This window comes from Arvicanthis niloticus, chromosome 28 (genome assembly GCF_011762505.2).
Source record: "Arvicanthis niloticus isolate mArvNil1 chromosome 28, mArvNil1.pat.X, whole genome shotgun sequence".
Taxonomy (NCBI): domain Eukaryota; kingdom Metazoa; phylum Chordata; class Mammalia; order Rodentia; family Muridae; genus Arvicanthis; species Arvicanthis niloticus.
The window spans coordinates 13,004,141-13,030,418 of NC_133436.1; the positions used below are offsets into that span (position 1 = coordinate 13,004,141).

Genomic DNA, 26,278 nt, shown 5'->3' on the forward strand with positions numbered 1-26,278 from the left:
TTTGGTTTAAAAAAAAATCGATATTTTTGACAGTTGTTACGTCTCTGTGCATAGACAATTTCACCACCGGAGGGCTAAGGCAGTTTGTACGCTATACACCCAGAACACTCACTATACAACAGATAGCTGTGTGCTAGCGGTGTTTCTCACGTGTGATAAGGAGCATCTATCCTAACAGAGCAAATATGAACTGCGGGTATTTACTGAATGAATAAACACCAACCACTCTCTCAAGCCGGAAGCTAAGTAGTTGGAAGAGGAAGAACAGTTCCAGCTCAATATACCCAAAATACCAAGCAGCTTCTTCCTTGGGTAGGGTTAATAGTCGCCCAGGGGAAGATGGAAACCAATAACTATAATTGAAAGAAGACTCACTAGGGGCCAAAAGAGTGTCTGCATGTGTGTGGGAGGTGAAGCAGGGAGGCCGGGAGGGAGGTAAACACCGGTTATAGGGTTTTCCTCAGACCAGTCCTCTGTTTCCAAATTGAGGCTTGTAGTGCGGAAAGGGTTTTCCTCCCCTTGTCAGAGGCTGAAACTGGGCAAGGTTCTCTTTTTTTTTTCTTTTCTTTTTGGCTCGCTGACAAATTTCGCCTCAGGGTTAATGACTAATCTGAATCAAGGGTTAGGTCATTTAGAAAATATGACTATTACATTATGGCAATACACAACTCCAAGGGCTGCCACTCTGGTGTTATTAAACCGAAGAGTTGATACACTGTAGCGGCCTCGGGAGCAGTGGTACACAGCCATCCTTTTGTCCAAAACACACACAACTGGCCTACGTTAGGAAACTTAAAAGGAAGACCGCTGAATGGCTGAGCGAGATTGAGACTCGAAGCTTTTAAAACTAAAACAGACACATCTCAAACTTAACAAACAAAGAAAAAAACTGTTGACAGGATTCAGCTGGTTCGGCTGCCACTAAGCTGGGACCTCTTCGGAGCCAAGCGGCTCCTCAGGATTCAGGCAGCGACTATAGCCGACCCCTTGAAAAGGAGATGCAGAGCCCTGGAGTCCCGAGCTGGGATGCAGGAGGGAAAGCCACCGGAGTCTGCGTCATCCAGACCCCGCCCCAACCACGTGTTGCTTCCACTCGGCGCCGCCCCCTCCCACGTGTTGCTCCCGCTCCGCCCCGCCCCCTCTCTTATTCCCGGAGCCGCGAGCGGAGCAGAAACTTTGCAACCCGAGCGCGCACGCTCCGCGTTCTTCCCCGCCCGGGCGGCCCGCGACGGTGGCGCAGGAGGTGGGACCCGCTGGCGGGAAGGCTCGAGGCGCCGGCGCACGCGGACTGGGGACCTCGGAGGCGGACACAGCTCGCAGGAGCCGCAGAGGGCCAGCCGACCTAGAAGTTCCCGGCCAGGAGAGTTCCCCCGCCAGAGAAGCCCCGGCCTGGGGTCTGAGGTTGCAACCTTGCTCCCGCAGCAGCAGCAGCGGTGATCGCGGAGAAGCAGCTGTATCAGCGAGCGGCGTGGGGGGAACTGCAGCTGGACGGTGGTAGCTGCGGGGAGCAGCCGTACAGGACACAGCTGTCCCGTGCTCAGGGACCCAGGGCCGCGCTCCCCTCTCTGAGCCGCTGCGCGATGGCCGGCTGACTGCGGCCATGCAGGCTTGATCGGACGCCCGAGACGCACAGGGGACAACCGCGGGCGCAGGCTTCAGGACTCCGCCGTCGCCTCCCCAGCTCAAGGGCAGCGAAGCAGCTTACCATGGAGCCCGTGACCAAGTGGAGCCCCAAACAAGTGGTGGATTGGACTAGAGGTGAGCGAGGAGGACCCTGGAGGACTCCCGGGTCCTGCAGCTTGGGAGATGGGGCGGGCCAAGAGTTGGGCACTGGGGTGCTCTGCCCCTCCTGCCGGCGACAAAGCAAACTTCTCAGCCGCTTGTGCGCCCCTTTCTGGTACGCCTGCTCCTATCTTTCGGTGGGGGTGCGCTCGTTGTGTGTAGCCGACGGGACATCCAGATTTAAACCAGGGAGCTATGGGATGGCCCTTCCGTGGAAGATCGGCTGGGAATGTGGGACTAGGGATTTGACGCCTGTTCGGGTACGGTGCCCGCCTCTTGCTGCCTGTCGCTGAGCGCCGAGGCACAAGGCGTCTTTGTGTGGGTGACTGCCCCTGGATCTAGTAAAGGCTGCGGGCTCGGAGAATGCTGCGGGCGTGACCCAGCAGTTGGGCAGGTAGATGAAGACTCCTGCGGCCAGCCTAGCCTGTTTGTTTGGGTTGGAGAGGACGAACTGGCTTTCGCGCCAGAGAGAACCTTAGCGCCAGGACTCCCGGAGAGGCAGGGACTCAGCTCCGGAGGCGCCTGGACCCCCAAGAGCGCAGCATTTTGAGGCCAGTTAAGCACTGTGAGGGAACTGAGTATCTGGAATACAGTCCGGTTCTGTACAGTTCTCGGGAAGAGGAAACTCAGTGGGTGCTGGGCGGTTATAGCAGGAGCTGGAAGGGTCCCTGTTACTTTATTTTGTCTCTCATGATTGCTAAGGACAGTTGCCAGAGGCACTCAACTCTCTTTGTCCTTTCCAGTAGTACAAAGTTGACTGAAATCAACCAGTGGAGTCTCAGGGGGTCCCACCTCCTCACTTCAACATCTGTTTCAAGTTATCCAACCCCCCAAATTGGTCTTCCGGGTGAAGAGTAAGTCACTAGAGTTGGTAGTGTGCTTCACACCCGGCTAAGCGCTCTGCCTTTGGTAGACATGAGAAGTAGGTGATGCTGGTGTGTTCGGGTCATCTTTCAAACTGCCCTATCCACGGCTGTGGCACAATGGAAACCCCATCCTGTCATTTCTCCAGCCGGTGTCTTATATAGGTCACTGGAAGGGGGCTGTCCCAGGAGTGAAGTGTGTGGTGTATGTCCGATTATCCCTGGCTTCTCTGGAGGAAAACACAGAATACTGCCTTAGAAAGTAGTTTTTCTATTAGCCAGACTTTCCAGGACTTTCAAAGTAAAGCCTTGGTGAAAAGGATGTATACATAGATAGGCCTTGGTGGCTTTGGCCGGGTGAGCAGTAAACCACACGGTTAGCAGCCGTAGACTTAAGTTATTTTAAGCTCATTCCCTTAACTTGAAGTGTAACTTGTACGGAAGACAGTACCAGGTAGGTGCTCAGGCTAGCTTGCTGGGATGAAGCAGATGGCGTGTTTGACTGTACCACCGCTATTAGGGGTCCTCAGAGCCTGCTGAGCCAGTAGCTACATTTGTTCTCAAGTCCTTGATGAATGGCTAGGAGTAATTGCCAGGTACTAGGTAGACAATGCACGAGGTGTTTGAAGACTCAGTGTGAAGGAGTAGAAAATACTAACAATTCTTGTACTTGTTACATATCGACGTGATGGTATTTTGGATAAAATTTACTACTAAAATGAACTCCAGCCGTTTACTTTTTATTAATTACGGCCTCTACAGTTTGCGATAGCATGGCTCAGGCCTGTGGCTCACATTCTGTCTCTGTTGTATGGTACTGTTCTAATCTCATGAAGGGGTGACAGGATCACGCTGGCTTTTCCTGTGGCTCTGCCAGATTTGATAAGGTAACAGAAAAATGGTGACAGGCACACAGGAGACAGACAGGCAGATAGACAGGCAGACCTCAGATGACAGACAGACCTCTCTCCCCTTCCTTTTTTCCTTCATCTTCTCTTAGATGGGAGAAATATGTTAATTCTCACCCTATTATTATTATTGATTTACAAGGAAGAAATGTTAAAACACATATTGGGGTACCTTTGGCCTTATGACTTGGTTGAAGTTGCTCTAATCTAGAAAAACTTTTGTGCTGCCCTGAAAGAGCAGCTGTGGGTGGCTCAGGATTCTGGGTGCTCATTCATTTTTAGGTTACATACAAGTGATGGCACTTGGCAGCATCCTAGGAAGACCTGGAGGCGTTGGGTTAGAATCTTTAAATAAATAAATAAATACCTGAATGCTTTCTGTTGGAATCTTCAAATAAATAAATAAGTAAGTAAATAAGTAAAAGGTGGAAATATTTTCCAGAACTCTTGAGTGGCCGGAGGCCATGTTCTTCCAGCCTGCATGATGTATCCAGTGAAGGTTTCTTGCTATCATGTTGCACAGGTACTGACCTTGTAATAAACAGTTGACACTTGTTTGCTTAGCGGGTTGTTTTTAGCGTCTCTGCTAGTCTCTCCGCCCGCCCAGCTCCCTCTTTAAGACTACATCCCAGGAAAATTGTCATGCGGATGTTGCTTCTCTTGCTGTTCTGTGACTGTGAGTGTGACAGGTAGCAGCACTGTCAAAAGCACCATGGATGATCAGCTACATCTCCAGCCTGTGCTTATGTCAACATTACAGGGTCATGTCAAGAAGGAAAGCATGCACTGTGCTGGGTAAACACACCCGTCTGGCTTTTAACATTAACTTTTGGCTACATCACCACCAGCTTTACCATGAGATGAATAGATGCCTAGTAAATATTCACAGTCTCAGGCACAGGGTGGGTATTGTGCAAGCATCAGCTTGTTTTAATAATGTGCTACCACTACTTTTGAGGCAGGAGCTGCTATTTCATTCGTCACTCGTGGAAACCGAGGCACGGAGATGCTAAATTCTTTCATTTGTGACAGCCAGCTGCTTGGTGAACAGTATTTGACCAAAGTGCTTAGGTGCCGTTTTGTATATTTTCCCAGGGCAATGCAGAGGACACACCAAGACTCTCAGCACACTCAGGAGTAGGCCCACAGTGTTCTCATGATGTAATTTATTAATATCCTGTGTTGGTGGAGGAGAGTCATCGGCATACAAGCATTTTATTCTGCATGGTCACAGTGTGTTAGAATACATGAGATGAATTCCTATCTACTTCATGGTACCTGTCCAGTCAAACAACTTAGCTAAATTTTACAACATGTAGAGGCAGAAAACCAGTGGGTTAGGCAACTGTGAGTTTTAGTTTTCTCTTGTATAAGAGTGAGGTTGGGCAGTCCAGGGGCTTCTGGCACCCCGGCCTCATGTGGTGTATGTGTGGTATAGCATGTGCTGTGGTGCCTCAGCGTGGATGACTGCTCTGTCCAGGTTCTTCCTGGGTCAGGCTGGGAAAACAGGCTTAATATCATGCCTAGTGACAGCCAAGACTCCTCTTCAGAAGGTTCCCTGTGAGGGGCTGGAGAGATGGCTCAGTGGTTAAGAGCACTGGCTGCTCTTCCAGAGGGCCCAGGGTCAGTCTCCAGCACCCACATGGCAGCTATCTGTAACTCTCTTTCCAGGATATCCAGTACCCTCACACAGACATACATGCAGGCAGAACACCAATGCACAGAAAAATAAGTTCCCCGTGAAACCCGTTCCAGTCTCTTGTAGTTAGTTATCAGAATGGCCACATGGCCACTCAAGGCTGGAGAGGAAGCTGATTGCCTGTTATGTATATGTGTGGTGCTGGGAATTGAATCCAGGCCCTCACATGAGGTAGGCAAGTGCTCTCCCACTGTGCCAGACTTTCAACACCCAGTTGGGAACATTGTAGCAATAAAAGAGTTGGAATGTGGTGGTTAGGAAGGAAGGGAGAATCGATAATTGGTAGGCAGTATGAGTGTCTACCACATGCTACTGAGCATGGATTATAAACTGTGCTCAAAGATGTACTTCAGGTAGGGACACGAGTAGATTTCCTACCTACAGGCCAGCTCTACTGTAGAAATAGTGTATTTTCTCTTGAGTATCTTCAGGTCAGAACCTTAAAATAGACGAGGTCTTTGTCCCAAAGCTTGATTTAAATACTAGTTTTATACTACACTTCTGCCCACAGTTATGTTTCTGTTTTCACACTGTTGAGCAGTGTGGTCAAGAAGGAAGACACCGCTTTGTCCAGTGTCCCTGTCCTTCCCTGTGATCAGCTGTGATCAGCTAGAACTGCCAGGTCCCAGTCAGTGTGGTACTGAGTTAGCACATCTGGATAGCTTTTCTGCCAGAAGCCAGTGCCCTTCTTAGCTAGCTTCAGTCACTGTCTTGGCTCCATCAGACTGTGAAGGAGGCTCTTCCCTTCCGAGGCTGAACGGGCGGGTAGGTGGCCCTGGGGGCATCTGCCGGTCCTCCACTCTTTCCCTGGAATGCTGGAGCATACGGTGTATTGGCAGCCTTAAAGGGCCTCACTGTGTGCTCATGGAGGGGTTGGTGGGTTTCACACTGTAGGTCAACTGTAGTGTGATATCTTACACTATTGGGCACTGTTATTTCCCCCTACAGCATATGGGGCCCAGGGTTTTGTCCAGTTGATGGTGCACCGTTTCTTTTAGCCTCTGTGGTCACTGGGATGCAGAGTTCTCAGGAGCTGTAGGCTTATCATTTTACCATATGTCCAAAAACTTCCTCTTTTTTTTTTTTTTTTTTTTTTTTTTTTTTTTTTGGTTTTTCGAGACACGGTTTCTCTGTATAGCCCTGGCTGTCCTGGAACTCACTCTGTAGACCAGGCTGGCCTCGAACTCAGAAATCCGCCTGCCTCTGCCTCCCAAGTGCTGGGATTAAAGGTCCAAAAACTTCTTTCTGAAAGTCCACCCCCTCTCTGGTTCTCTTCTGCTTCCTGGGCTCCAGCATTAAAGTCTTCTTAATCACCATATTGGAAAAACATGAAATGAAGCATTTATTACGTGGTACATGTTGTTTCAAGAGCTTGCTTTAGACACCTTTCTTTGAATCCTCAGAAAACCCAAGCAGAGAGGTAGGTACCATTGTTAGCCCATATTAAAGAAATGGCGGCAGGAAGAAGGGCTTGCCTGGGGTCATGGGTTTACAAGCAGTGTGTGCTTTGAAGCCTTCCTCCATCTCTTCATCTCTGTGATGCCTCTCGCCAGTCAGAGGAGCTGAGTGGCTGGGAGCGTGGGCACCAATGTCAGCTCGGTTGGCTTCCCGGTTTGTCTCTGACTGTGTGATCTTATGCAAGTGCTCCATAAATTGCTATGCTGTTTTTTTTATTGCTTCCTTCCCTTCATCCTGTAGCTTCAGGTCATGAACTGTTCTGTGAGCACTGAGGTGGATTCTGACCATGCAGGAGTACTGGTTTCCGCTGGAGAGACTTCTCTGCCAGTTGCCAACCAGTCAGAGGATTGGGGCAGCACTTCCAGCCTGTCAGGAGGGCGCTAGATCAGCTGATGATGCATGTCTCTTGTGAATATGGCGAATGACCAGTCTGCCTTTCTCTTTTCCTTTGTGTGTGTATGTGAGTGTGCACATGCTCACGTATATGTGGAATCAGAAGTCAACCTCAGATGCCATTCTTCGGGCGCTACCTGACTCGTGTTTTGAGACAAGATCTCTTACCAGTACCTGAGGTTCATGTATCTAGGCTGACTGGCCAGTAAGCTCCAGAGACCCTCCCGGCTCAGCCCCCCCTAGTTTGGTGTTACCAAGCACCCCCCCCCCCCATGTCTGGCTTTTTCACTTGGCTTATGGGGATCAAGCTTGGGGTCATTGTGTTTTATTGGCAAGCACTTTCTTCCACCTGAGCCACCTCCCCAGGCTCCTTGGCCCCTGCTTTAATAGGAACTCAACTTCTAGCTAGCTATAACATTAAAAGGGCCCTCCTGCCTCCACCAACACCCACCCGACATCAGGTTCATGTCCTCCTGTGCCATTGACCTCCTCTGGCTTTTCCAGGCCTCCCATATCAGAACCTGAATTTTAACCAGCATCATATACCCTTTACTGTTAGAGGAGCCCTCTCGTAGCACACGGCTGAGAACATGTTTTTAAACTTAGTTGGAAGGCCCTGCCCCTGTCCTTGGGGTTGCCGGGCTTCACACGAGCTCTGTTCTTGAGTTCTGAGTACTCACTCTTCATTTGAGGATGCTTGACCTGGCCACTTATTAAGACAGAAAAGCACCTTACGGTTTCTATTTATAAGCATCACCTAGCAACAGCACAGGTAGTTCTCAGCAAAGTACCTGAGCCCCTGTGATTCCTTATCTCTCCTCTGGGACTTCCAGAATGCTCATAACAACTTTGGATTTTATTTATTTATCTATGTACGTTCTGTAAGACGAGGTGCTGTGAGGCTCAGTGTTCACCATGCCTGAAGATTATTTTCATGTGACTCAGCAGGACTTGGGACAAGAGGGGCCTTTGGCCAATGGTATCTTCTAAGCTATGACTACACAGAGCGGACTACTTGGAGCTGACTTTGAGATTTGTGTATGTTTGGTTGTTGGAGGGAAGAGACACAGAAAGTCATCTCTGGGATAAACCAGAACAGTTTTCAAAATTTAGAAGTTTGTGTCATGCCAAGCTTAGCTGCCCTGGGTTTCATACCATTGGAGATGGGAGATGGGGGAGGGCACCCTGTCCTGTGCAGCCTCAGCCTTCAGTGACTCGCTTGTTAAGTTCACCTCAGTGGGCAGAGCTGGGAGCCTCCTCTTGCCTGCCCCAGCATAGCCATCTCTCTGCCTCGTCCTGTGGTCATCACAGCTGTGAGCCTTTGTGGTCTCACCTCACATCTCTGTCTTGCTTTCTCACTTCTGCTTTCTGTCCCCTCTCTCCCATTAGCCATTTTCTGGGCTTGCATGAGCCAAGTGCTGTTTTATTTTCCTGAGCTCTGCAGAGCCCTCCTTGGTTCCCTTTCTTCAGCCATCTTCACAGGCCTTTCACATAAGTCTCTGTGGGTGCTGAGTTGAGGCTTTGCAAGTTAAATGAGCTGTCCCAGATCTGGAGGCTGGAGGTCGAGGCTGGCCGAGTCTGCCTCAACAGGCTTTGGTTCCTCTGCCAGTCCTCTGGGACTGAATGCCCCATTCCTTCTAGTCTGCACTGTGGGAAGGAAGTTGTGACTCCAGGGAGCTGCCTGTGGCCTTTCCTCTGGCTGCAGCTCCCTTAGAATCCTTGATACCAGGAACTTGAGTTTCCAACAGTTGGGCAGTAGCTACCAGTGACTTAGTGAAGTTTTGATTTTGCTCTGTCTTATCAGAAGGTAGCTCAGTGATGGAATAAACCATTTCTCCTCTGGTTTTCTTAACTCTGTGTGTTACATTTTTATTTTATTTTAATTTTAGTGTTGGGATCCAAGCCCGTGCCACGGGGCATGCTAGATACTGATCCGCATCCCCAAACCAATTTTATTTTTTATGTCGAATGCCACACTTACTGTCTGAATGATACAGTTAGCACATGGAGCTGGTAGCATCACACACGCGTGCACTTTTGTGTTTTTAACTTTCTTAAACAATTGCTACTCAAGCTGATTCATGAAGTCTTCTCATGCTTTGGGAGAGAAGGCTGGGCAGGATGAGAAACTGAAGAAACAGACTTTGAAGGGAGATTCAGACTCAAATTCTGTGTCTGACACACAAGAGGTTGGAAAGCTTTGCCATGTGACTTTGCCAAGTTCTTCTTTATACTTGTCTCATCTCAGAGAAGGGACACATCATAACTAACACCTAGGGTTTTAGTTAGAATGAAAAAAATATGGTACAGGGAGAACCCTTGGCATGGTATGCAGTGCATAAATATCCACACACTTATTATTAATTCATAACACTTCACAGTGAATGAATGGCATATAATGGATGATTTTTATTTAGATATTCAATACCCCTGTGGCTGACTGTCACCTCTCCCATGTCTCATAATCATTTGTGACAGGACAGCCTCCCTTTTTTTTTTTTTTTTATTGGTGGACAGGAGGCAAGTTAAGTGGACTTATCAGCTGTTTTCCGCCCTCTGCTGTTCCTGGTCACTTCCCTTTCCTTCTTTCCTTTCTTGAGAGGACCCCTTATATCCTCCGGGAAGACTGGGATAGAAAAAGGTTGGGTGACCTTTTTGTTTGAAAACAGTTCAGTGGTACCTCTTGCCGGGGTGACATTCTGTGTTGAGGTAGAAAGATGTGCTTCAGATTAATTTAATAAATGGGACGCCCCCTCCTCCGTTTGGACAAGTTTGATTCTAGGACTCCTGGATATTAATGCATCTGGATGCTCATTCTCTCATGTAGAAACGCACAGCGTTTGCATGGTACCTACATGGATCCTCCCCTTAGGTTTTCAACAGTCATTAGATTATTTATAATATACAATGTAATGGATATGTGAGTCATTTTGAAACTACATTGCTTGATGATGATGATAATAATGATAATAATAATAAGTGTATACATATTTGGCACAGACAAAACTTCCCCCGCCCCAATGTTTTATCGGTGGTTGCTTCAGTTTGCTGAAGCCAAAGGGGAGCCCATAGCTATGGAGGCTGCTGGTGATTCACAAGAAAGTACCCAGTTCCAGGCTGTGCTCTGGGTCAGGCTTTCGGCCGCTCTTAGCTGGATAAATGTGATGTGACAGATAACCACCACTGCCCAGGTGAAGGAGAAGATATCTGTGTTAAGTGTGATGTGAAAGCAGAGCAGGTGTGTGGAGGAGAGACGCGGCAACTGGCGAAGGGCTCCTTGAATGCTGTGCTCTCAGAAGCCTTTCCGAAAAGATGTCACATAGGCGTGAACGAGAGGACGAAGCTGGCTGTGGACAGAATAGGGAGAGGACCATCATGTGAGAGAACAATTTGTGCCAGGGTCCTGTGGAGCCAGTGAGCTTGTTGCGAGGTGGAGAGGGTCTGAGGGAAGGGTGGTGAACTTGTGACGAGAAAGGCTGACAGGATGGCAGGTGGAATGGGAGAGGACGTTGAGAGAGAGAGGTCAGGCCATGTGTGCATCATGGACAGGCACCAGAAATCTTTGTCTTTGGGATGCGAAGCAGGGCCGTGGCCTTGTCTGATGCGGCTCCTGAAGCATCGCTCTGGCTTCTTTCGATAGCAGTGAACTTGGAATACAGCTGCATGCGTTGCCGTGTTCTAGGGACGATGTTTCAGACTGTGATGTGGGTCACGCTGGACTCCGAAGTCAAGTGTAAGACGACCCATCCACCGCTTTAAATCTCAGTGCTTTGAACACCACATTTGAAATTGGGGCACCTGTCTCGTTCTTTTCCTCCTACCAGGGTTAGGTGCGTTTTCTGGTCTCCCCTTGTCCTGATTCCTGTCTTGCCACGTGTGCTGGTCATTCGCCCATTGTCTTGTTGCCTTCACATGCTCTGGTCACGTCATTGTTCTTTTCTGGCTCATTCTGCTGGAGCTTCAGTGTCTGAACTTGCTCATTCCCCTTTGAATAGAGTTTCTGTGAAAGTGCGCTCAGCCTGGTTCATCTTCTTTGACATCAAATGGCTAATTGAAAGGTCTCTAACCTGTGCCCAGGAGGGCAGATGCAGATGTGTTTACTGGGACAAGGCAGCCCTTTAAGTCACAGATCAATAGGCGGAGAAATTAGAACGTTTTGCCTTTGAAAACTTTGAAAGTATTAGAGTACAGGAACTGGCAGATCTGACTGAAAATGTTTTGCCCCGCCGACGGACTGTCCTAATTTTTACTTTAGAAAAACAGAGCCATTTTAGTTGAATAGATGGTATTTTGGGAAATTCTCAGCAAGCAAGAGTTGAACATTTTTATAAACATGTAATGTCTCACTTCTCAGTAGGGCAGGGCAAGCAGGGAGGGAATTGCAGGCAAGTTCCCTTTTAGACCCAGTTTCTTGGTCACCTCAAGGCGAGGATACTGTCACTCTCCTGATGGAAAACCCCTCTGTTATCTATTTGAAAGGAGGCAATATGGTCGCCTGAGTCATGTTTTCCTGAGGAAAGGATTGCAGTGAAAGGAAGCAATCTATTTCCTGTTTTAAGGAGTCTGCAGTACAGGGAAAGTTAATGCTTTTCAGGTTGGTGTGTGTGTGTGTGTGTGTGTGTGTGTTTCCAACTGAGAGAGAATGTGTGCTTCCAATTTAAATAAGTAATAATTGAACAATCTTGTATTTCCTCAGGTGTGTGTGGGGACGGGCATAGGTTTGTGTGTGTGTATGTGTTTGTGTGCCAGCGCTTTCCTGAGAGAGTGTGTGTGTGTGTGTGTAGGTCAGAAGATAATGGCAGGTTCTGCTCCCCATACTTATCTACCTTGCTATCTATCTATCTATCTATCTATCTATCTATCTATCTATCTATCTATCTATCTACCTACCTACCTATTTACCAGTCTCTTGCTGAGATCTGGGGTTTGGCAGTTTGGCAGTTAGGCCATGGTGGCTGGCCAGGGAGTCTGTGGACCTACCTGTCTGCTCACTGCTGGAATTACAAGGGGATCTCACATGCGTGACTGTTTCTGTTTTGACTGTAGGCTGCAAGTCCTTATGCTTTCAAGGCAGTACTTTACTGACTAAGCCATCCCCCTAGCCCCTCAAGATAATTTCAGATCCCAGTGTCAGCAGGAGAGTCTGGAGCACGACATATTTGGTGGAGGAGCTTGAACGTGGTGTTTCGGGAGGGCCTGGCTCCTCAGCACTTGTTGGAGCTGTCAGCACCATCTTAACATGGATTCCGACAGGAGCCTGTCACTAACTGTGAACAGATGACGCATACGTGAGCAGCATTTCTGAAGGTCTCTGTCTACCCCGAAGCTTAAAACAGTTAAAAAACGAGCACCAGGAACGTACCTCTTCTCCACTAGCAAGATGCCTAACAGGCATAATGAGCCTTAAACTGTGAGCATGAAACCAGCTTGAAGCATTTTACACAAAGACACTAGTAAAGAGAGGCCTCTCTGTGGGGAAAAAAGTATTCTTGTTTGTATCCTCACAGGAATGGTCTGGGTTCTGGGAACAGGAAACCATGCCTAGCGCCTGCAGATATATGATCATTGTCTTTTTTTTTAAAAATTCACTTTACATCTTGATTGAAGCCCCCATCTCTCTACTCCTCCCAGTCCCATCCTCCCACCCCTCTCCCACTCTCCCTTCCCCCATCTTTCCTCCCTCTTCTTCTTCCTCCCTCTCCATTATCTTCTGAGTGAGCAGTTGAAGAAGCCCTTTCCTAGCCAGGTACCTGTGCAGCCTCCCAGTATCTCCCCTGCTGCCCTGGAGACAGCCTGCTCAGCCTCAACCTCAGCCTCAGCCTCAGCCTCAGCCTCAGCCTCAGCCTCAGCCTCAGCCTCAGCCTCAGCCTCAGCCTCAGCCTCAGCATCAGCATCACCTGGGGACATGGGTGTGTTGCATGTCAGGCCCCCCCCCAAACGCAGCATCTTCAGGTGATTCTGGTACAGGCTGTTAAGTCCAGAAACATTTTAGTCTATCCCTTTTCAGAGGGACCAAACAGGAATAAATGACACTAGTCAGACCCTCCTCGTAATTCCTGCTGACAAGGTGGCTTTAGGTTGATGCGTGATGAGTGGTTAGCAAGGAGAACTCTTCTAGTAGGGATGGTTTTTGACATGCTTAAGTATATGGGTCACTGGGCCCGACTTCCTAAGTGCTCTTTCTACAAGTGTGCAAGGGGCAGTTAAGGTTTTTGTCTCAGTGCATGCCCAGCTGGCAGCTCTGTCCCATATGCATCCATTGGTTGCATGCATCTCTGTGTTGCTCCATTGGGGAAACCTAGGACATGGGGGTATTTTATAGGCCTGTTGCTTCCCTTTTCTGGATAGAATTATAGATGTGTAATACAACATTTAAGTCATTTACGCATTTAGTTAGTTTGTTTTTTTTTTTTTAATGGTGCTTAGGATGGAAGCCAGGACTTTGTGCATTCTAGGCAAGTAAACTGTGGCTGAGACACAGCTCCAGCCTGGGTTGGAATAAGGGCTCAGTAGTGTGTCCAGGTTGGGCTGGTGCTGAGTACTTGGTGCTCCTGCTTCTGTCTCTCTGAGTGAGTGCTGGGATTACTGGAGTGTGCTACCATGCCTGGCCCGAGAAGCAGTATATAGAATAGACCCAGATCAGTTAGATGCCATGGGAGTCGAGGGCCACACAGACGTGAGCTCTGGAAATTGAATCATGAGCTTTGGTACCAAGAGTCTCAAATTTAGATACTGTAGGGCGAGGTGCAATGTTAGAAATGGAGCTGGCTTAAGAAAGCATGGCAGGGCCGGGCGGTGGTGGCGCATGCCTTTAATCCCAGCACTTGGGAGGCAAAGGCAAGCGGATTTCTGAGTTCAAGGCCAGCCTGGTCTACAGAGTGAGTTAGTTCCAGGACAGCCAGGGCGACACAGAGAAACCGTGTCTTGAAAAACAAAAACAAACAAACAAACAGACAAACAAAACAGCATGGCATGGTTGAGATTGTCAAAAAAGAAACCACGCAAAATTATTTTATTGTAATCAAATAAAAGCACATGCGCACACACACAGACACACACACACAGACACACACACACACACACACACACACACACACACACCCTTACACTCTTTAGTTTCTGCTGATTACGGACCTGAACTTCCCAAATTCCCAAACAGAATTTGGACTTCTGTTTTGTGTTGTTTCAAAAGAAAACAGCTGGCAATCTGTGGTTGGTATTTCCCAATGTAAAGAAAACAGTAGGTGTTTTTTTTGTTTTTTGTTTTTTGTTTTTCCCCTTCAGTAAACTGATTTTCTACGTAGTAATTCTTTGGTTAAGTGCCTCCTTTTCAGCTTGCAGTTCACTGTAGGTTACCTGTTTTCCATTACTTCTAAGATTGCAACACACGGCTGCATGCCAGTATTGATACGATGGATCACCCTTGCCTGGGTGGGTTAGAAGACCTCTGGGTAGCTATTGTTCAGTGAAGATACAGGCCTTGGGTTCTCCTGGCTCAGTTTACCTACAGAATATTGACTGTGCCATCATGGCCCCCAGCAGGAGCTGGTTCTATCTGTCTTGTGAAATTTTAGGTGGCACTTAAATTGTATTATATTTCTAAGCTTGAGGGCAACTTAGTGGGGTTGTTATTGGATTATTAAATTGCCAATTGTCTTGAGGTCCTTTTTATTCCCAGAATGCTCTGAATTGGCCAACAGATCCCAGGACTTAAAAAAAAAAAAAAAATTGGAGTACCACTCCTCTATGATAAAAATTTCAAGACTACTCTCAAAAAATTACAGGTCATTTTAACTTTTCAGTTTGATCTGTAAATGTGTAGATGATGCACAGACTTAAGCATAGGTGCGAACACAGGTGGTTTGCACCCCGTTTGTCTCTATGCACATATGCATAGAAGCAGGATTGTAATGGAACTGAAGCCTGTCTCCAGGTAGCCTGCGCTCACTCAGTGATACAGTGATTATAGGAGCTTTCTGTAGCATGCCAGCCCTTGGCCCCAGGACTGCATGTGGAGCACATGGCTGGGTACATGCTTTTCAGTCTTCCTGAACCATTTGTGGGTTACTGCTGTTGATACTTGCTCTTAGATCATGAGATAATGAGGAAGTAGCACAGAGGTTGGGAAAGATGTGGGGACAGGGCTATGGAAGTGAGGAGCCCTTCGTAGGGGAGGTGTGGGTGGAGGCGGGAGAGACCAGTTGTGAATAGTTATGAATAGTTGTGGATTCAGCTAGGGCGGAATTGAGGAGAGGCCACACCCCAGAGGAGCCCTCCAAAACCTCTGTAGGGTCTGACTTGGAAGTCAAGGTTTTGTGACCCATCATGGTGGTGCCATTAAAAAGGTGTTACAGCAGTGGTTCTAAACCTGTGGGTCGAGACCCCTTTGGGGGGGTCAAGTGACCTTTCACAGGGGCTGCCTAAGACCACTGGAAAACAGATACTTACATTATGATTCACAGCAGGAGCAAAGTTACAGTTATGAAGTAGCGATGAGAAAAGTCGGGGGGGTCATCGCGATGTATGGAATTGTATTAAAGGGCTGTATCATTTGGAAGGCTGAGAACCACTGTGTTAGAGGGACCAGGGGGGGATCGGTCAGTCAGTAAAGTCTGCCCCATAAACATGAGGACCTCAGTCCAGATCCTCATCTCAAATGAAAAGCTGGGCATGGTGATGTGCGCTCACTGTCCTGGAGTCGAGTGAGTAGGCAGGGCCAGATTGATCGAAGGCTTACTGGTCAACCAGCCTAGCAGAATTGGTGAGCTCTAGATCCCAGCTAAGAGATCTCAAAAATAAAAAATATAAACAACCCCAAAACCCTGAAGAGTGACACCTGAGTTTGACCTGTACCTCACACACCCACTTGCGCTCACATTCACAAAAGGTTAAGTTCTGGAGAGTGAGCCCACCTGCGGGTTCCCACCACAGAGGCGCTGCATTTTGCATGATGCACTGTCTTCTTAGGTTCTACCCTTTAGGAGGACAGAGTTCCTCCTCCCTTTGCAGGGCTCCAATTGTCTCATGTTTTAATGAATGCCAATCTCATGCTGCTTGGCACATGAGATGTGTTAAGGCAGAAGGTGTTAGCAGGAATTCGGGTCTTCAGACTGAGGTGATGCAGTAGACAGGAGCGAGACACCCCGGATTGTTCCCATAGGTGCATCCTAAGTTGTTGGCCACAGAAGGAAGAGCACAGAACATTCAGGGAACATATGTGGTGCTGATGGTCAAACCGTGCCTCTTGGAAGGATCAGGAGTCTTGTCTGTTGCTTAGTGAGGTAGCGGCTCTGGCCATCCATCACTGCTATCTGCAGAAGCTCTGTGGACAGGAGAGCCGGTTCTCTGAGCTTTCTACCTCCTTAGGGTTGTAGTGCAAGCTGTGGGAGGGAGAGCAGCCAGGGTGGTCAAAGGTGAGGGCTCTGCACAGCGGAGCGCTCAGCAGGGTCGACTTGACCTGATTTTACTCATCACCAGCCTGGCCAACCTTTCAAAACAGGTGTGACTTTTCTCAAGTTAACAGAGTCTCTCATCACTTAATGATATTCTCCTATAAAATGAGAGATGGCTTTTTGCATGTGATTGGTTTCATATCTATTAAAACTTGCCAGTTTCTTATCTCCGATTGGCCTGAAAATGGAGCTTTGAGTTGAGTACCGTGTCCCTGGCACCTCTGGGAGCTGAGAGAGTCCCATTTTCTCACCTCCCAAGTCTGGTAATGGGTAATACTTGTTAAATTAGTGAGCGCTGACGGCTGTGCGCCAAGTAATGATACCAGGTTCATGGCTTAAGGGTGTAGCGATGGAGGGCGGTGTGAGGTGGAGTTAGCCTCAGTTCACACATGTATCCATAGTCACATGAAGGAAGACTCTTAGACTAGGAGGCAGCTCTGGCCACTCACACAGAAGAGTTTGTATTTTGCATATCCTGAAAAGCCAGTAGGATTTATTAAAGGACTAGGTGTGGGTGTGGCAGGAACTGTCCTAAGAGCTGAGGATGCAGCAGAGAGCACAAGGCTACCATCTTCTTTCTAGAGCTGAGGGTCGAGTCAGGCTAGACTGCTGATTGGGATTATTAACTGCATAGCGATGTGATATATACTGTATGGAAGGACCGTAGATGGGTCCTGAGGAGGGAGGAGGAGGAGATGTAGTTTTAGCCAGGCTGACCAGGGACAGATCTCAGTGAGCGCTGTGACCAACAACAGGCGGAAGGGAGAGTGAGTACCAGTGCCCTTAGGTGGGGTGTGACCGGCCTGTGGAGGCTGCAGCAGAGAGAGTGACAGGAGGGTGAGAGGAGCTGGGATGGAGGATAGCGAGGTGCCTCAGAGAGCATAAAATAGACTTTGGCTTTCTTAGTGTTTTGGGGAGCCACTGGAGGGTTGTGAGTCGAGTAATGATACCAGGCTCATAGTTTAAGGGTATAGCGATGACGGTGCGAGGTGGAGTTAGCTTCAGTTCACACACTGTATCTGTGATCATGTGAAGAAAGACTCTTAGGCTGGGTGGTAGCTCTGGCCACCCTGAGGGGAGCTTGCACTTTGCGTGTCCTGGAAAGCCAGTAGGATTTACTGAAGGGTTAGGTGGGTATGAAAAGAGATCCCTAAAATGTTCTGACTGACAGTAGAGTAGCCAGCCGAAGAGAGGTAGAAGAAAGGGAGAGGTAGCTCAGGAGCACTCTGGGTTTTATACTTGCGATGCCTTTTCACCTATGTGTGAAGCAGGAGGGTGGATCCACACGTGTCTGGATTAGTGGGGATATGTATACTAGAGTGAAAGCTGGTGCTTGAGACTGGATGGCTTCTCCAAGTGAGGGAGCAGGAGACAAGGGATGGGGGAGAAGGAACAAAGGAGGGGTGGGGACGGGGAAGGGACACACTGGTGCAGGCCCAGATTTTTCTTAGAAGTTGGAGAGATGAAGGGCTGGGAGATAGCTTCAAGGTGAGCATGAGGACCCGAGTTTGGCTCGCAGAACCATATAGGAGTAGGTCTGGTGTGGTGGTGCACACTTGTAATCCCAGTGCTGGGGAGCTAGAGGTGGGTGAATCAGTGAGAGATCCTGTATCAAAGGAGGATGGTGGTATTCCTGAAGATGATACCCAAGGTTGTCCTCTGACCACATGCATGCATGCACACACGTGCGTGCACCACTTCCAACATACGCAAGTGAAATGACAATAACAAAGCAAACCTGAGAAGTGGTCAACAGTGAGCCAACAGCAAGGTGCCCCCAGGATGGAATAGGCAGAGGAGCAGCCTTTGCATTCTAAAGGCAAGCATAAGGGAGGTGGGGAAGGTCCCTGGGAAGCTGGAGTGAAGGGCTGCTCGGCACTGCCTTTGGGATTGTAAGAGAGTTGATTGACACCCCTGGCTCTGGGCCGGATGAACTTGATAGAGTAGTTGGTGGGTTGGTGGTTGCAATGATCTCATTATATTTAAACACAAACAAAAATCAGTGAGGGATTGGACCTCACTGATGTGCACTGCACTCTTCTAAGTCTGGCATTCAAGCAGGCAGACCCAGGAGGTCCCTACCAGCCAGGGCTGCATAGAGAGATCCTGTCTAAGAAACAAAAAAACAAAACAAAGAAAATCAAAAACAAAACCAACAGAAACCAAAAGCACCTTCCCAGATAAACAGAGCTCTCTGCTGGAGTCTCACCTTCTGTAACAGGTTATTGTTTGGTTGTGAGGTAGCTGGTATACTGGGAGGTCCCACCCTCCCTGCACGGAGCACACCACAGACTTTAACGAAGCCTTTAATTTAGCGAGTGATTCTGGATAAGTGGCTTTTAGAGGAGACTCGCTCAGAGACATAATTTTTCTCCACTTTCTCCAGCTGTTTCGCCTCCCCACGTTGTTCTAGAATGGAGGATTTAGAATGAGAAGAACTGGCTGTCCACCGTGTTTGCTTACCGGGTTGGGTTGAGCAGGCAAGACTTGTTAACGTCAGATCCAGAACCTTGCAGGGAATCCTCCTTGCCAGTGACTGTGTCTTGTATGATTTATCTGGTGCATCCAGAATGCTATGAGATCATATATAAATAATGTTGCCAGCCTATGTACGGAAACTCTTTGTTAGAGGACAGTTGGTGCAACTAGAGAGAGCCAATCAACTTTGAATATGGTTCCTGCAGTATTTATTGAGCACCTGTCATGGGGAATGTTCTTGTCCAGGTGCCGTGGACGAGGAGGGCCCCTGGTTGGTTGGTTGGTTTGTTTGATACTTTGAATCAAGTCGTGTGGAGCCCCGGCAGGCCCACAAGTATTTAGTCCCTTAGGCATCCTAGAGTGGAGGTGGGGTGGTGTCTAACTCAGATGTGAGCAGGTGCTTCAGGGAGAGCTCTCCTGTAGGAAAAGACATCCAGGTCAAGACCCTTGGATGAGCAAGAGGCAGGAAGGCTTGCCGGAGGGGAATGCATCTTCTTGGACGAAAACCAGGAGTCAAGAGACAGTGTAACATTGTGCTGGTCCTATGCTCAGGCACTGAGTGGAAAGAGAGCAACCTGGAGAACTGGGAGAGGAGTGTATGAGATCACTAGGGTCCTCTTTGTGTTGCCGAGAGGCTGGAGCCAGTGAGTCTTTGTGTCCTGTGGTTATTTTCCTCTGTGAAGGAGGTGCATGTGCACACACTGCATACGTAATGCACATCTGTATTATAGACTCACATGCACACATATAAATACATATGTAATTGTCTTTTCAGACCCTTGCAAGTTGTTCTTTTTATTTGTTTTTTCTTTTTTTTTTTTTTTTTTTTTGAGACAGGGTTTCTCTGTGTAGCCCTGGCTATCTTGGAACTCACTCTGTAGACCAGGCTGGCCTCGAACTCAGAAATCTGCCTGCCTCTGCCTCCCAAGTGCTGGGATTAAAGGCGTGCACCACCACTGCCTGGCACAAGTTGTTCTTTGATTTATAGTTCCATCAGACAAGTCTTGGTTTATTGTTTATATAGCATGTGTGTATGTGTGTCTGTATGTATATATATGTGTATATGTGTCTGTCTGTATTTGTGTATATTATATATACATGTGTGTTTATATACATATATACACACATATATATACATAACACATTTATATACATATATACACATATGTATGTATGTATGTATGTGTATGTATATACATATATTGGTCTTTCAGACCCCTACAGAACTTGCCACTCTGAATCATAGGGAAATATCACCTGAGGGGTCAGTAAGGAAAGAACTTGACTCTGTGAGTGTTTATTTTCTTTGATTTGTGAAATGTAAAACTGATCTGACTTTAAGTATAAAGATATAAAAAAAAGGTCTATTTAAAAGAAGGACCCATGAAAGACTGACTGGAATGATAGAGGTGAGTTGGCAGGGGCTGGGGAGAAGGGTACAGCCAGCAGGGTGCAGAGGGGAGTAAGCCCGGCTGGGGGGTAGGAGAGGAACCCCCACTAAATCCATACCGTGGGGTGTGAGCCCTGGGCATACCTGGAATCCAGGATGCCTGGACACTTATCACCTATGATCAGCTGTAAGTCTCGGGTTAATGGTTAATAATGGTTTGGAGCTCAGAATGTAGGCTTTGTATGTTCTGAGACTGCACTCCAGTGGGATCAGCCAGAGCCTCGGATTTATATGCTCTAAAAGTAAACAGGAATATGGAGACAAGTAAGTCTCCCAGTGCCGGAGGGCGATATACAAGGCCCTGAGATGAGCAGGAAGGTCCCGCACATCCCGTCCTCCACTCTTTGCCCTCCATGTACTTTGACCCAGTCTTCATGCTTACAAAACTCCAGCAGGGACTTTAACCCAAACGCGGGGATAGAGAGCATTTACTATGACCATCTCGGACCCTAGCTCTGATGAGTCACCCACTTGCCATCCCCCAGCCACGTGGTGACCTTTCTGAGTTTCCAGACTCCTTAGGACACAGTTTACACCTCAAACTCTCAGCTCCTGATTACAGCTGGATATATAAAGACAGCTTGGGTGTCACCTCCGAGGGGTGTGGCTGCCTGGCTCTCACTGTCTTGCTTTCCAGCATGGTTGCTTTTCTCCCAGGGTTAAGCATATACTGAGCTCTGGGAAAACATCCATTCTCAACAGCCTGAAGTTATAATTCAGTGGAATGTGGTTTTGAAACAATTTCACAGAGTAGACTTTTAGATTTTAGCAATTACTGTGTTTAAAAAAACAGTCCCCAGATTTTTGCTCCTGCACATTCCCCCCACCCCCAGCTTGATTTCTGACCACCCTTGGAGGAGGCACATAGTTGCTTTAGATGCCAATTTAATACATTTTATCTGTTTATTTCAGCAACGCAGGATTCTGTGCTGTAAGTGCTTTTTGTATCTGTTAATGTTCAAATTGAGTTGTTTTTTAAAATTTCTCCTTCATCTTAAAAAAGTAAAATTCTTGCAATTGTCTATTAAGTTGAAGGATCTGGGTTGGGTTCCTAACAACACACATACACACACACACACACACACACACACAGAGAGCATGGAGGTGGCTTGGAAGGGTGTGCATATTGGCAATTTTAAAATTAACTTGATAATAGGTAATATTTGGTTCTGCTGTCAAAAATCTGTCTCTGAAAATTATGGTCCTGTGAGTCAAAGAAGAGAGAAACATTTTCTAAGCATCATTTCAAAAGGGGGAAACATAGACACGGCCTGAGGCAGCCTTAGGGAGTCAGGGGGACATAGGAAGTGCTGTAGCAGGGGATTTGTGGAAATGGTAGGAGGTGGGGTCAGACCTTCCTAATGACCTGATCTGTACCACAGCTCCTCAGACGGTTTTGTGGCTATGTAGATCATGATTATTCTTGGTGGTAACTGTATTTACAATGTTTTAGAAGCCAATAAGCTTGTCTTAATTTTCTTGTAACAACAGATTACTTCCATCCTATTCCAGAGTTATAAAGTGGCTCGGCTTGGCAGGGGCACTCAGCTAGGCACGCCCATAATCTACTTGATTAACTTGATTTTTTTTTTTTTTTAAATTGTCCAGTTGAGATCATTTTCACCTCCAGTGTCAATAGTGTTGCCTTTGATTCTTGAGATGGTTGAGGATGGTCTCAGATTATCAGCTCAAGGCCTGCCAGGTAAAAACCTTTGGCCTGCTTGGGATGCAGCATAAGGTTAGCCATAGAAGTCTCAGAGCAAGAGAAGGAATTGTCAAGCCGTGGTGCTTGTCACTGGAATGTATATGGTGTGTAGGGTACATCAGAGGACTATGGTTAATTACCTGCTATAGAGGCATAGTTAAACTATATTCTGGAGAGAAAATACATTACCTATTTCGTCATGTCTCTGCCTGTCTGTCTCCTTCCCTCTTCTCCATCTTCCTCCTGTTTCTTACCCCTTCCCTCCCCCCACCCCCTGCCTTCTCTGTGGCCGGGGCAGTATTTCAGAATGGTTACGTGCCAGGTGTGCCAGCCAGCTGGCAGAGCAGCTGCAGACGTTCTTGTCCTTTACTGTCCCCATCTGTATGTATGTGCCACGCCGCACAGGCCACACAGAGCTTATGCACTAGTGGACTTTAAGGTGGACTCATGCTGTCAGTGTGGCTTGTGCTGACCGTCGAGTGAGTTTTGGTTCCAACATCCTTATAGCAAGTGCGTCTGAAAGGGAGCCCCAGTATGCTGCACCTCTGCCCTGGCAGAGACAACTCACCTTTTCAACCTGACAGGGTCGGTTTCACAGGGAACAGGATACTCTACCCTTCATGGATAGTAAGTTACATCTCAGAGAGCAATGGGAGAGAGAATATCAGGTCATATTGACTTCGGGCTGTGTGCTGAACCTCTGAGAAGGGAGGCCAAGTCTACCTCTTAGCTTCTTCAAGGTGGAGGGGAAACAGTGAGTAACTTTTTTTTTCTTTTTCTTTTTTAAAATTTTTTTTTATTGGATACTTTATTTACATTTTAGATGTTATCCCCTTACCCCATTAAATGCCTCCCCTCAGTTCTTCTGAGAACAGTGTCCTGAGACCTGATAGCCCCTCCTGGTGGGTAAGGGGAGGCATCAACTTCAGGTGGCCTACAAGGCCGTATTTCTGGTTTTATCAGAGTCAGTACCTAAGACTCACTCACTTCCTGCTTCACCAAGGCTCTTGATAACCGGTGGGTGTGACGGCAGCATTTGGGTGTGTCCGCTGTGTAGTGTGCACATCGCTGAGTAATCACCCCGGCAGAGCAACCTCTCAAGGAAGATGCTTGCCCTCGCCAAGCTCAAGTAAGGAAGCCAGCCAAGAAGTCATGTCGTAAGAGCAGCACCTATAAGCCCTGTGGGAGTGGCTGCCAGGAGAGAGTGGCGGTGGCCACTGCACCTCAGTTACCAGAGTCACATCCCTCCTTTCCCAAGTCACGGAACTTTGCCAGCTTCTCTAAGGACTTAGGCTGCTTATGCAAAAGGAGTCATTTTATTCTTATGAACGATCCCTACTGGTTGCTAGGCGAGGTGAGGGTTAAGAGTAAGTACTGAATTGTCAGAAATAACCCAAGCTTGCAAGAAGCGGTGCCCAGGCCTGAGGTTGACTTTGGGAAGCGTGAGGTTACGTGAAGAGCTTGGACATTGTCCTGGTTTGCCTGTCCACAGCTGAAGTAGATGTTCTGTAAGGCGTCCTTGATTGAAGTGGTTGCTTCCTGAGCAGAACCTCAGCTGTGATTTCCCATCGATGGGAAACATCTCAACAGCCAAGAGTCGGCCGGCCAACTCCTCTAGGCCTGTCTTTCAACAGATAGATGCCTCTGCTGTCTCTGTGTGAAGTAGCCCTTGATGAAAGTTCATTCGTAAGACGTGTGCGCTGATCAGCTTCTGCTCCCTCTTAACAGTAGATTGGCTTTGGAACTCTGGGGTGACATGAGCCAGTCGGGAGGTTCACGTACGACGTACGGAGCCAATCTGAGATGCTCTCAGACTTCAGACTCTGCTGTTTTGATTTTGCAGTTTCAAAACCCCACACACAAAACATTCTGCAGAGAGTTAAGATGCAAGCTGGCCCGTGTGTTCATGGGAATTGGCAGGGGTAGTGTATCAGGCTAAAGCCCTCCCCTGGATGCTGTGATCATAGGCTCCGGCTGTTGGTGCCCTGTGTGGCTAATATGCTGTCCTCTCTCAGTGCTAAGACCTGCTTGCCTGTCACTGTTTGCCTGGGACACTTTGTAAATTCAATTTACAAAGAGGCCTTGCCTTGATTTAAGATGGGGCCATTTAATAATTTAATACTTATGGTTGAAGAGTTCTCCCTCCCCTTCGTGTGTGTGTGTGTGTGTGTGTGTGTGTAAGATGTATGTATGCGAGTGACTGAGATCATACTTAGATTTGAGACATGGAGGACAAAGAAGGTCCATTTAGTGGACATTGCTAGGATTTAAATCTTTTTTTTTTTTTTTTTTTTTTTTTTCCCCAGTCTGTGAACTGTAAGCCAGCTTACCTGTTAGGAAAACTGGGTTTTTCTTGACTTTGGGAAATGTAAGAAAGGGTCCTTTTCTTGTGGCTGGAAGTCCGGCTCTGTAATCCCCATAATCTGTAATTTTGATTTTTTGGGAAGTGCTGTCCTTAAGAGTGAATACATTGTTGCATTTTACAGTACAAATGGACTGGGGGGGGGTACATGACAATATGGAGTGGTGGAACTGAGATTAGAACTGGATATTCTAGACTACATGTTCAAGATACTTCTCACTGGGCCGGTTCTCCATTCCCTAACTGTGTTAGTTACTCTCCCTGTCCCTTGGTCCCAACCCCTTTAAAGTCCTTCCCACCACAGCATTTGTGCGGGAGGGGCTTCCTGTCCTTCAGCCAAGATGCCTGGGCCGTTAAAGGTGTGGATGCAGCCTTGGATACTTAGCTTCTGGGAGCAGACAGCACCACCTCGAAATTTCCATGGCCTTGGAGGAAACAGGACGAAGGGTAGGAAACAGCTGCCGGGAGTGCAGAGGCAGAAGTGCAGCCTCACAGAGCACTCAGCGACCGACCAACCGACCCGCAGGGATGTCAACCGCAGGGATGTCAGCGGAAGGCCTCTGATTAAACGGAGCTGTGGAATGTGATTTGTTTTCAGACGTCAGCCCCTCCCTGCCTTTGTTCTTCGGTTGCCTGTAGATTTTATTCTTACTTATCAAATGATCGGAAGTGCTTTCTTTAAAAATTAAAAACAAACAAACAAACAACCCAACACTGCGTGCGTGCATGCATGTGTGTGTACCTTTGTATACATGTGGAGGTCACATGACAACTTTTCAGGCTTCAGCTGTTTGCTTCCACCATGTGGGTCCTAGGAATTAAATTCAAGTCCCCATTCTGGCAACAAGATGGCAACAAGCCTGCTGAGCCATCTTGCACACCCAGGAGTGCTTGCTTTCTTGTAAAAAAAAGTTAAACAACATAGCTGCAGATAGGCTGAAAAAGACAGCTCCCTTCCCTCCCTGCTAATCCCTATCTCAGAATGGGTGCCAGCCTCTTCCTGAAGCTGCTCAGACATCCCTGTTGCTGGTCACACTCACTCCTGTATCATGTTGTCCTTTGTAGAAACAGATTGATGCTTAGCTTGAATTTGACCCTGTGGTACTTTTATGTTGCCTTCTGTCTTAAAGCTCATCCTATCACTATACTTAGACAAACCTAAATCATTTTAGAGTAATTTTTATGTCATCAAATCTAATTAACATTATCCATAATTTGGATGTCTGGGTGGAGATCTAGGTGCCTCTCTGGAGCAGGTGGGTCCTGTGGCCACCCACCTTGTGTGGTCAGGGGACTCTGGATATTTTATGGCAGGCTGGCTGGCACCTGGCAGAGACTCTTGAGTCAGTTTGACAAGGGGGATCAGATCTTCTGCAAGAGATTGTGACTCACGCCAGTTGGGCTCAAAACGTCCAGTGATTTGTGTGCCAGGATTTTATATGAGAGGTGGCTCAAGGGTCGTCCTTGAGTTCGGAGTGGAGCAATGAAGAATGTAGGGAATTGTTCTCTCCAAGCTGGCTTCAGACTGTTGCCAATCTGTCTTAAAGGGAGATTGCTCAAGGGGTTTGGGGAATGGCTTGATGATGAAGTGCTTGTCTAGCAGGATTTAAGTCTGATCCCAGCACCCACACACAATGCTGGGCATGGCAGCAGGTTCTTGTAAACCCAGCACTAGGGAGGGAGAGACACTGGTATCCCTGGGGCCAGATGGCGAGTCAGTCGAGCCTG

At 47.7% G+C, this 26,278-nt stretch overlaps 1 protein-coding gene across 1 annotated transcript in view; it reads left to right on the plus strand.

Moving 5' to 3' along the window:
• Positions 1-1,149: 1,149 nt before the first annotated feature.
• Cnksr3 (CNKSR family member 3) overlaps positions 1,150-26,278 on the plus strand; it is a 95,041-nt gene continuing 69,912 nt past the window's right edge. Inside the window, exon 1 of the mRNA XM_076926733.1 lies at positions 1,150-1,758. Coding sequence (XP_076782848.1) covers positions 1,707-1,758 — 52 coding nt within the window. The 5' untranslated portion in view covers positions 1,150-1,706. The remainder of the gene's footprint in view (positions 1,759-26,278) is intronic.